Source organism: Syngnathus typhle, linkage group LG19, assembly GCF_033458585.1.
Source record: "Syngnathus typhle isolate RoL2023-S1 ecotype Sweden linkage group LG19, RoL_Styp_1.0, whole genome shotgun sequence".
Lineage (NCBI taxonomy): Eukaryota > Metazoa > Chordata > Actinopteri > Syngnathiformes > Syngnathidae > Syngnathus > Syngnathus typhle.
Window position 1 is genome coordinate 5,017,803 of NC_083756.1, and position 12,559 is coordinate 5,030,361.

The window sequence follows — 12,559 nt, forward strand, 5'->3', positions numbered from 1 at the left end:
CTTCCCACCCTCCGTAAACGCCGCCATTAAAGTAATGCCATCATCTGCATAAAACTACGAAAGGATGGAAAACATCAAGATTATATGAGAGCCATTCCGGACACTCAATTAAATCCAGCTGTCGAATCAAATATTAGCACAGGGGCATTAGCGGGCATCAACAATTCTCTAGAACATAAATGGCTGATTATCACCACGAGGCGTCTATGTAAGTTAGCAAACATTAGTTGGAAGAACCTAAAAAAATCCTCCATGGTCAAACTAACCATAATAAAGTGCAGGTCCTGAAGGAAGAGGGGGATAAAAAAGTAATAGGACTGTAGAATGGGTGTTACGGAGGACAAAAAGAGCATTGATGGGGATCGGTTTAAGTGTGTGTGTGTGTGTGTGTCCTCTCACCCTCCACCCTGACCTTGGTAAAGCGGCCCTTGGTGACCCACTCACTTTAACGATGAACACCGGTGATTTACAGCGATATAAAGAGTGCTCAGAGGAGGCTGTAGAGCTAAGAGTGTGTCTGGCTCAATTGTAGAAGAGGGTGTGAGGGGGGTCCCTTCACCCTCCTCTGTCACTCTTTTTTTTTTTTTTTATCAAAAAGTAATTGCTTTCACCCTTGGTGGTGACCTGGGTATATTTAATCACACCATCTCCAGCCCTTGCCAACTGAATCAAATTGGTCAAATTAACAGTGGCTCAGCAGGAGGAGGATTCACCTCACGCTATCACACACACACTATCACACTCTTTCTTGTGTTCTTCACGCAACAGAAAGATGATCAGCCTCTCTAAGTGAAACTCTAATGTTCAGGTCTTGATGAGGCTATTCAGAATGTAGCACTTTATATGACAGAAGCCCAAACCTGGTTATTTTGTCAGTGCAGGACATAGTGATGAGCTGCTCTCCTTGCAAAACGCCGTCCCACGTTTGGACGGACCCCCGACACCTCACCGGGACTGTCCCCTCGCCTGATTCGATTTTGGTTCGAAGGTGGCAGCGGTGCTTCCTCATGAGGTGTCTCCTGCTGGGTACTGCAAAGAGAAAAGCAGCACCTGAGAGTAAATAACATTTTAACTGCAAAATGGTCCTAATCTAACCTTAAAAAAAAAAAAAAAGCTAAACTAATCAGATTATCAATTTGCAATGGTTAGCACTCTATCTGGGAACCGATTTAACAGCGTGGAGCATTTTGTAGCCTCTGCTACTTAAATGCGTTAAAGGTATTAAATATATGGTGTTAAATATCCTGTAAAAATGTATGAAAATAAAAGGTAAAATCTTATAAAAAGTATGATGTATATTAGGAATATGGAAACTATTTTGGGAGAATCGGCGTGAGGTGAGCACACACTTACGGTCTGTGGTGATTTCGTAGGGCGAGTTGACTCTCCCGTCTCCACACGGTGAGGTGCTGATGTACAAATGGAAGTGGACGCTGTCTCTTAATCTGAAGCTGTGTTCCTTATGCCGCACAAAAATGGACTGTTCCCAGTCTTCTGGCTTTTTACTTTGATCACAAAAATGCAAAACAAACATAAGAACAAGCAATACCAGTGTCAATATTGTACCAGCAGGCGCAGACCACCCTATCAGATTCGCTGGCCTGTGTTTGTATTTAAAATTAACAACACTGCGTCTAAAAATAAATTCCTTTTAAAAAAAAAAAAAATTCTAATTCTAGTCTAATGGCTCTGTAAAAATGAAAAGAAAAACAAACCAACTTGGATACACCTGATCCCAAGTGGCTCATTGATTCACAGGACAGTATATATATTAAAAAAATAATAATAATAAAAAAAACATCACAAGCACTCTTCTTAAAATAACCTCTCATCTGTCTGCGGTGTCCTTTCACTGTGGATAAATATGTCAGTTGTGGCATTTTGGTGGGTCATTTCATTATGAGTTATCTCCTCCATTAGCCTTCTTGCTCAAGCGCAACTCCCTGTCACTGGCATCCAGCATTGTGCTAAGACGCAAAAGTCTAGCAGTGTATGCAAATATGACATTCTGTTATCTACACTTCTTGCCACTAATCTGATGAATCAGCCTTGCCATTAAGTTCTTGGAGGGGTGGGGGCATGGGGGGGGGCATCATTTATGCTTATGGAAGCAGGCATATCATGTCTGTCTCTCAGTTCCTATTGTGTGAGTTAAATGCAGGTTGCAAGAGCACACCAAGTAGTTACATTTAAAAAAAATAAAAAAAACATGATCAAGACTCTGAGGTGTTTCAGTAGCTGACATATATTCAGGGTATAGTGGTTATTAAGAAGTCAATGGTGAATGGAGCCTTGCCATGGAGCTTATTATAGAAGACAGAGAAATTCTTAGCGCTGCAGTGGGAGGTCACGGCAAATAAGCTCTTTAATGCTATTAAGAATTTAATGTGATAAGTTGTTCAAGTTGCTGCAGGCGTGTTGGCAACACTATGGAAACCTGGCAAGTTGGTAAGCTTGGACCGGTGTGCTGTGTTCAGATGTCAACTTTAAAGCCTGCAAACATGCTTAATTTAGATCACAGCCTTTAGAATTTTGGAAAATTGGAATACTTTTGTAAGATTATGATAGCCATGTGATTTACCTAAAGAAGAGCTCCAGTTGAGAGTAGAGAAAACGTAGCAGAGCTCTGCGTAGAGTCACTTCAGCATGACAGTCATTGACCACTTGTCCATGGTCACTCAGATTCTCCCCGTTGATACACTTGGTTCCTGTGGACAACGCCACCACCTGGGCATAGTTGATATCCAGACCTGTCCAATACACAGACATGCTATAAATTAATGAAATGTAGATACCGTATTTTCCCGACTATAAGGCACACCGGACTATAAGGCGCACCATTAATGCATCATGTCAGATTTTTAATCCAAATCAAATCATTCTCCATTTTATATTTTTCATTTCAACTTCAGATGCAGCAAATTACTTTATAATCACAAAATAATGATCCATAGTCTTTTTGATTCATATTTCATAGTCTTCAGCGGGCCACTTATGATTGATTTCATGACACAATGCTTCGGGCCAGTTTAAATCTAGGAATTTGGTCAATATATATAAGGCGCACTGGACTATAAGGCGCACTGTCGGGTTTTGAGAAAATTTTAGGCTTTTAGGTGCGCCTTATAGTCCGGAAAATACCGTAATAGCCCTGCGATGGCATTGACCTCACTATCACAAAAAAATCCCAGAAAAAAAACATCAGAACACGCCGCAAAGTCAATTATCTGGCTTCGCACCCAATTTCAGAGGGAGCCAGTGTCCCCGTGGCCCCCTCTCTAGATCCGCCAGTGGTTGCGACGGACCGTTGCCAGCTGAGATTCAAACCAAGGTCTGTGACAAAAGCTTTGCTGTTTGACTGTGACTCAGCCATTTGTGATCGGAGCAAAAGTGTTTAAAAGCAGCATGAGCACTTGGATGCTATGCTGACAATTTGCTATGCACAGTTAATATTTTACCTTGTGTCATCATCGGGTGCTAACACACTTTATCTCCTAGTGTGTGTCTTCCTGATCTCCTCCTGCTTCTCCCTGTGTACACCTGATCCACCAATACCTGCTCCAGCTTGATCATCTGTCATCCATCAAGGCAGCGGCTTTCCTCCTTTGCCAGATCATTGTCTCTGCTACTGCGCTCAGCAGCTCCGTCAACACTTCGGCCCTTCCTCGCGCGATTAATCATCGTTTAGCTCAGCTCCCTGGGTTGCCCTCTCAGGTTATACTGCTTGCCTGTTGGCCCACCTGTCAGCCACCCTGTCTGCTCCATTCTTCCTCTCTTCCCTGGTTCATTACATCACTTCTTTGTAACTCACTTCATTATTCTCTGTCAGACTTGTCTTGCTCACCGACCTCATTCACAAGCTCTCCTGCTTGTCAAAATATATTCACTTAAGGAGTTGTGTTCGGGTCAAGAAGACCTTAATTCACTCAGCATATTTGCTTGACACTTGTTTCCCAAAATTTCTCGTAGTGGTGATTTCCGAAGGTCGTGCAAGTTTTTGATGCACAGACAAGAGGCGGAGCAGAACATTAATGGCGAGTCATTCCCTTTGTCGGTTGCCTCACATCACTCCCTTCGCCTCAGAAAGTCAGGCTCTGTTGGCTCCAGGCAGATCCGCAGGCGCTGCCGGACCGACACATGAGCTTTTATCAGCTCCGGCCCAGACGCCACTGTGGAAGGAAGAGTCCTGACACTTCCATTGATGAGAGGAAATGGGGGAAATGTTGGGAGGATGGGAGTAATGGGTGGCATGAGGAACATGGGTGTGTGTGTGCAGTTGAAGAAAAAATAAATGACAAGAACCTGATTTCTTCAATATGCTAATTTGTGGAATAGTGCTTAGCAGTGCTGCAGATATTTCTTAAAAATGCAAATTTGTGGAGTAGTATACTCATTTGTTCACACATTTTCTATCTCTCTCACTCTTCTAAGTAGCGTTAATGAAAAATGGTGCCATTATTTAAGCTTCCCATCTATACTGTCCAAAATACACATCACAACTTCAAAATCCTTCCATTTTGAATCAAAACACTTTGCATTCCCAGTTAGTTTTCACTATATTTCTTTCACACTGATAAAATGAGTTCAAAAAGGTAACAGACTGGCAATTTCACTCTCTGGCTTTTCCTCACCGTTCCACTTTGCAATTGTTTGGATCAATTTTGCAATGGATAATTTCTGCAGTGCTATTCGCTACCCTGCCATGAAATTGGCAAAGAGGTTGCTGTTGGTGAGTGTGAGAGACGGAGATGCAAGGTGGAGGGCGAGGGGCGGGAGGTAAAGAGAGACGGTAAAGAGAGAAAGCCCCCATCATAAGCTGTGTTTTAAAACCAGAAATAATCAGCTTAAATACAAAGAGAGAGAGAGGAGGGTCAAAAGTAACATCTCTTCCCACACTAATCTGTTGATTGTCGATGCTTTCTATGTTACACCTCCAGATGACGGCACTGTCAAAAAGCATGTACATCACAGAATGACATCTGGATGCACTGTGCTATAAATAAGTAAGATAAAGCATACATTAGTGCATTACGGCAGTGTAGTATTTTTTATATTTTTTTGCTTGCAATTCCTATATGCAATATTTATTTATTATTTGTAATTCAATAATTATTTTATTTATTTATTTTATTATTTATTTAAAAATTTGTCAAACCCCCAGGGTCATTTGGCTAGATTAACTGTTACGTACAGGAGCTGTTTCCATTTATTTTATTTTTTTTTGCTCACTGGCATAGCTAAATGAAGCAAGCAAAAATATTAACAAAATTCATTCATGCAATACTTTTAACGTAAATGGATATTTTTAGTAATTTCGTACACCATTGTAGATCAGCCGCAGTTTCAAATAATATAAAATCAATGTCTAACCACCAGGCTGCATTCCATTACAATGCTCAAGTCCATCTCTCGTTAGATTCACCCAAGTTCGTATTTTTGTTTTTTATTTCAACAGTCCATTCTGCTAATTTAAAGGAAACAGTTTGGCTGTTGCAGGATCATGGTTTTTGTCAACCTGGGGAACAGAATCGATCCTGGACACAAAAATCAATAAGCCCTTGCACTACCAAAGGGAAGTGGTGAAGCATCACGTGCTACACCGAGGCTACAATTTGCAGTAGGTGACTGTCCAATGCAAAAAGCCTGTCCCTCCAAATTAAAATGCGGCCATTGTTTTTGGGTAATTTAATAAAATCAAACGTTTACAAACATCATAAGCGGAAAGCATGATAATGTGTGGAAGATTATATTTGGCATCAACATCATCATAAAGCCGATCTTCTCTGGCTTCGTTTACCATATTAGGTTGGGTGATTAACCGGAATGTCATCCAAAACATGTTCAGAAAATCCTCAATGGTTGTAAAGAGGGAGAGTTGGCAAGAATAGAAAGAGCACCCTGTTGAATCTTTATTAGCTTTAGCAGTCAACTGCTCTGTGCACATAAGGGTTTCTTTGTGAAATGGTACTGAAGCTCCCAAAATCTCTCCCTGGGCTGCAACACACTGAGCACATCTCGGCTTTTTTCCCCCCCTTTCCACTTTGAAAGGGTTTTCTTGCAGCATGTGATTACTCACTTGTACATTTTCAGGCAGCTTGAAAAGAAAAAAAAAACAGATTAAGTAGCAGGGGGGGAAAAAAAAATCCCTGTTTGAAAATGAACGTGTAGGCTCGTAAATACCATAACTTAACTGTCATTTGTAATCAAAATATTCAAATCCTTTTTCTCTCTCATCTTTTTCTTCTTAAGTCCCTCGGTACGCGTCGTTCGGCATTTTAGCTTAAAGAAATATGATTGTGTAAAACCTTCATCCAATTCAACCAAAAGCAGTTTTCCCCCAATGCAGCCCATTTGAACATGAAAACCTCCACGCTATTTGAAGCCGTGTGCCGCTACTTTACTTTGACTCTCGTCTCGCGACTCTCACCCTGCTGGCAAGGCTAATCTCGATCTCATTGGGGCTCAACTGCATCAGTGGGACTCCATTGGCATGGGGCTAGGGGATTCGCTGCCTGTCTGCGCTTCAAAGACGGACCCTGATTAAGATTCTTGAGGCGCAAAACGGCGCATCAGACACATGGAGGGAGACAAAGAAGAAGAGGAAAAAATACGGCAGGCAACACAGAACAGGACTCCCTAGTGTTCCTGTCAAGTTCTGTGTCTGCAGGAGCGGCGGGAGAAGCGGCGGCGGCGGCTACCTCTGCGAATGCGAGGCCCGTTTGTCTGGATCTTTGAAGATAACGTGCTATTAATAAACAAACAGAAGCAATTACTGGCAGGCAGAGGAGAGGAGAAGGATTGGTTAAGGTCAGGATGAGCGCAGACGCTCTCACTCGAGTCAACAGTGAGGAGCTGCAGCAGTGCTGCGAGATACCGATCCCTCACCGTGACCCCTGTAACCCTGCTGCCGGCAGCCACGAGGGGAGGATAATTCTCTCGGGCTAGAGTCATTTTTTGAAACTGTCTCTCTACTTTTTTTGACCATTGGCGACTCATGATTTCACTTTTTCCAAACCTATCCAATAAGGCAGGGGTGTCAAACTCATTTGTAGTCATAGTTTCTTTCGGAGGGCCATTATGACGGTCAACCTAAATAAATTTATGAACTCCTCATATGATATAATAGTGTAAGCTACAAAACAAACTGACAAAGAACTCATTTTCAAATCAAACTAATAAACATTTTAAAAAGATGAGTTTTAAAGGTGAAGACAATTTGATGCACATTTTGTCTTTGCGGGACACATAAAATGAAGTGAATGGAGAGGTTTTATTTTTGGAAACAATTAGTGCTTTGGTGCCATTTTACGGCAAACTTTTTTTCTGCATGTCACTTGGAGATTTTCGCTATTTGTCATAAGGCAAGTATAGTGGGAGAAGCAAAAAAAAAAAGATGCTTTGCCTATTTAAAATGTCTCGTGATAATTCAACTTTTTAAATTGGGCGGCATTTTCATGATTCCAACAAATTTCACAATAAAAAAAAAAATGCTGCTTTCCTAACCCACTTCACAATAAAAATGCAATCAAATCACCATTGTCCCAAACTGATTAAAAATCACAGAGCTTGCAACCAATATTGCCATTCGAGATTGATGCTTCAGTTCCCCCCAAAGTTTATTTCTGTTGTCGTGACAACGCATACAAGCCTCTCTATTTTGGCAGCGTGCACAGGTGACAATCCCCAATGCAATGTGCAGCAAATATAAAACATAAATAAAGCATGAAAGATAAATGTGCAGTCATAACTCATTGTTTGACACCACAGTGAGAAGCGTCCTCCACCTCGCTGTTCCTCCACACTATCACACAGTCGGTCGTCACATTGAAGATAATCTTGTTACGATTCCCACCGTGTCATCGACAAACTTGTGTCAAAGCTGCTCCAGCACGGAAAAGTCCGGCAAGCACGGAAGACCGACTCCCAAACCTTGAGTAGTCAATAATTCATCGGGAAATCTTCATAATGTTTCTCCCAAACTAGACCTCCTTCCAGTTTTTCATCTTATGTCTCTTCCTCCCCACTCACTCTTTATATTGCACCACCTCAATAATTCAACGTGATATATAAAAGTCAATGAAATTTACCATACCTCGGGTCATTACGATGCCTGCCAGGGATTTGTGTTGAGCGTAAGCCGGATTGCAGCCGCCCACCAGTGAGCGATACTTCTCCCTCACCAAGTGGAATATTGAATCGGCAAAGTCCTGGAAAACACAAAAATGATTGCTGCCCTCAGTTTCCACTGGAAACAAATAAGGTGTCTAAAATTCAACAATATTTTTAGTTTTCCACAGTTTTGTTGTGCTAGTTTGTACTAATCCAGTCACTGTCCTTCTCTATTTTTTTCCCCCATAATCTCTCTGCCTGGGACACCTCATGATGTCCTATAAGCAAGTGGAGGCTTAATTTGTCCATAGCGCCACTCTGCTGCCAATCAGTTGCCGTGTCCCGGTGATCCATTTAAGCTCTCATGGTGTGAACCCTGCTTGAAAACCTAAGCCTTTAATATTAATTGCACTTGCAGAAGATTCAAAGGGTTTGTCTCGGCGACATCTGTTGAACAGTGTGCAGTTAAGTGGATCACTAGTGAGAGATGCTGGCGTCGTTCTGAGAAGGTCCTCAATGCATCGCTCAGAAGATGCTGTAATGATGTTTCCCAAAAAGTTTTGATTTGCTACCTCCATATAGCAGCAAATGTATGAACTGACTCTGAGATTCTTTTTCTGATTCGATACACAAGCACATTTTGCTTTCCTTGTACCTGAAAGTGACATGCAATTAGATTTTACAGAACTTCTTGGCAGCGTCAGCTGCTGTCGGTCACGGGCTGAACCTTGAGTCAAGTTCTCCGTGGCCCCGAGAGGCTTTTTCATTGATGATATAACAGAGGTGAGAGAAGGTGGCAAGCTCGGAAAGGCCCGGAGGAAGAGACCCTGACGTACAGCCGTGCTGTCACATCCTTCTTCTGTTTTATATTAGCCTTTGTTTTTTGTTTTTTTACACAACCTGTACAATCACACATGTATTCCTCCCTCACGAGTTCTTCCTTGGCTGTGGGCCTAATGTGGCAGAAAAATTGGGGCAAGGATCGTGCTCCAGTCAGGAAGATTGTCGCGGCAACCTGCCGTCAACTGTGAGTGGGGATTATTGTCCGCCTGGATGACTAGCCATCTTCCTCTTGATTGAACATTGAGTTTTACTCCCGTAGCTCCGTTCTCATATTTGTTTTTTCGAAATGTATTTCACCGAACTGATGCGTCTCAGCTAGCTTGAAACTGCTGCGGCCATTGTGTGACTCACCCCACCTGGTGTCTCTGCAGCATTAGTTCTGAACAATTTAACAAGCAATTCCTTCGGGCCTCTTCGGGATGGAGAAAACAAGCAGCAGGATTTATTTAGCAACTGCTTTGGCTGCACTAAAGGAGATTTATTGGTGGAACACTTCTGTCAAGGCTTGTACTCATAATCTCCATTTGTCAAAGTGGGTGTGTAAAGATTAGTTCGTTCGAAATGAAAAATAGTTTACACTCACGGGATTGTTTCAAATTTTTTTTTTTACACCTGCACAAGTTAGAAGATCCAATACCAAAGCAATTTTTCGATACGTAAACACAGATTGTTTCAAAGGTGCAAGAATTATGTGAGAGAAGGAATCAAAATATTTTTCATGTCAGATTTTAACATGCATCTCAGAGGTAAAGTGCAATGTCACTAACAAATCTCTTGCTGCCTTTCCTCTGAAGTCAATATTGCACCAGAAACACAAAATGTCAATGGGGAAAATTACTCTGCTGAGTTTTGACCTCAAAGTCAGCCACACTTTCATGTGCACGTGTCGCGGGAGTGCAAAAAAAAAAAAAAAGGTTTAATATATTTCTGAGCTTCGTGACCTAAAGGAGCAATGACTAAAGATTTTTTTTTTCCACAGCTAATATGTTAAAGGCTCTTTCCTTTCTCCATATGCTTACTACAATGCACTTTATGTTAAATATTATATTGAAGTCACCATGTTGATGACCGCCTACGGTATGTTACGCCATTAATATGAGCTTGTGCTGGTGTCTCTCACACACACACTCACACACACTTTGAACCCAACACCTTCCCCCTTCTTATCACCTGCCTGCAGAGTGGCCGGGGCAGCATAAAAATGGGGCCATGTCTTATATTTCTTCATAGAGGTATTTAACAATTCATTCTCTGGAGTTTTAATAGTGTCTTGGATATCTTCCCTTCCACTCCCCACCAGCGGCGAGCCCACCTCTTTCTTTGTCACCATCCTACGTCTGATGCCGATTAGCAGCCTTTTGAAAATGATATCTAGTCATTTGATGGAAGTGTTTTGAGAATTGAAGTCTTGCAATGTGAGATATTTCCCTTTTGTTTGTGTATGCATTCATTTTACAAGATCGGCATCAATTCTTGCAATTGTTTGTTTTACTTTAGTGCAAGAAAATATTGTCCAACATGTATGCATCATCGTGTCTGAATCAAATCTTTATCGCACGATGACCACTTGGCCTTGACTCCTATAGAACAGACTTTCCCAGTGAACAGCAGGCTGCACCATGGGCTGCTCCCTTTTAATCCACACGCTTGATCTTCAGGAGCAGGAACAAAGGTACAGTATATGAAGTCGCAGTGACAGATCTAAGCCGTCTTTCCTGGAGCTCACCTCACCTGTGCATGTAAGAGGGGAGCAATGTGCGGGTGGGATGACGCGCCGCAGGCTTTCGTAAGCAAAAGCGGAACTCAAGCAGAGATTCCTCATTAGCTTGAAAAAGGTGGAAAGAGGACGTTAAGCCTGGTAAAGATCAGAGTCAAGGATGAGCAGCTACAAGAATGATAGTGCCGTTCGAGAACCGAGGACTATGATGACGCTAAACATAGAATGGGATCCTACACAGTCAATACATTCAAACCTAGATGCTAAAGGTATGGTGAAAGGCGAAAATGAATTTTTGTCAGTGTTTTTGAAGAACTGTTTCTTTGTTGATATCCTTGGCCCACCCAAAGGAAAAAAAAAAATCGTATCCCCTGTGAAGATTGCAACTGCCTGCAGTCTTAGTTCAAATTCTACATAAATGTAAAAAAATGAATTCAATAAAAAATATATGAAGGAGATCTGCAAAGTCTCAAACAACTTGTACTCTTTCGATAAGATCTGGAGTCTATGTAGCTACGGAATATCTCCTCCAGACTTATTCATACCATCCCCTAACTAACAACAAATATAAAAAACAACTTTTCCAACTAACTTCATATATTTGCTCCAATCCAGTACAAGCTCTTAAACTGTAAACCAAACATTCATTTGAGGTAATGTGAGCCAACCCAACACAGAAGCCAAAAAAAGGACTACATCAAATATTAAGCATGGCAGACTCTGAAACTCATTATCAATCGGAATTAGAGTCATTTCATCAAACAAGCAGAGTGACAACAGAAAGTGCCAAGCCCATCTGTGGCAGTGTTATTTGGTTAGGTTGAAAAGAAAGTCAGGTCCACTAACTTTTCAAATGGACTCACTTCACCAGATGACATCATGTTTACAAAGCGTACTATTTACCTAAGCTCTTTCTAAAGCTTGTGTATCATGTTTAAAAATATAAATCTTTCAGTGGAGGCAGGAGAAAAAAATAATATGCATTAATGTCATGGATGAGGGGCATAATCTGATTTGTAACAGTATGCACTGTACATTAGATAGCATAGCTAAATACATTTTTTTTACCATGCTGAACACGTGTGACAAGAAAAATGTCCTCTGATACAAACTATTTTATATGTATTAGTAAAAAGTTTGCTTTTTAAAATACAATTCAACAGCATGTAAATCTGCATCTTCAGCATACAGGTTAAAAAAAATCTGTTCGAATTTCTAATTTATTTTATATGTTTTTTAATCATGACAATTTGTAGATTTTGGAGCAATAATTGAGAATTTTTTTTTATTACATGTGGAGGCATGCTGGTTATGATTATTTATATATTTATTATTATTTATATTATCATTATTCTCATACATATTATTTTACACTCTTATTTTTTACAATAATAAAATTGTTTATTTATTATTATTATATATTATACAATATATACTATATTATACATTATATTCTATTATATATTATTATTATTTATATTTCTTATTTATATTATTTATATATTTATTTTAGTTAATCTATTTTAATTTTAATGAGTCACAGGCAATAATGAGACAAAAACGGTTAATTTAAGTATAAATCCCGTTCGACTAACCTCCGCGGGAAAGATAAAAGCAAACGATATGGCTCAAGCAACTTAATAATGTCAAGACAGTATAAAGCACACACCAGAGGCCTAATACATTATGCACCAAAGGCTCGCAGAAGACTTCCTGCGCAAAGATAACATGACCCTACCCTTAGGGGAGACGAGGAGAGCAAAAAGAGAACGAGGAGTAAAACAGACAGGCGCATGGAAAAGAGGCTGGGTCAAGATGAGAGGAAATAAAAGGGTCACTGATGAACATCCAACCGGTATATCATCTCCGTTAGCAGACTGAGGCCACCCG

General features: G+C 40.7%; 1 protein-coding gene across 1 annotated transcript in view; it reads right to left on the minus strand.

Annotated features, from left to right (window-relative positions):
- adarb2 (adenosine deaminase RNA specific B2 (inactive)) overlaps positions 1-12,559 on the minus strand; it is an 80,766-nt gene that overhangs the window by 8,757 nt on the left and 59,450 nt on the right. The window contains exons 4-7 of the mRNA XM_061265896.1: positions 8,093-8,207; positions 2,582-2,750; positions 1,354-1,505; positions 861-1,029 (exon numbers count right to left, since the gene is read on the minus strand). Of these exons, the coding sequence (XP_061121880.1) occupies positions 861-1,029; positions 1,354-1,505; positions 2,582-2,750; positions 8,093-8,207 (605 nt within the window). The remainder of the gene's footprint in view (positions 1-860; positions 1,030-1,353; positions 1,506-2,581; positions 2,751-8,092; positions 8,208-12,559) is intronic.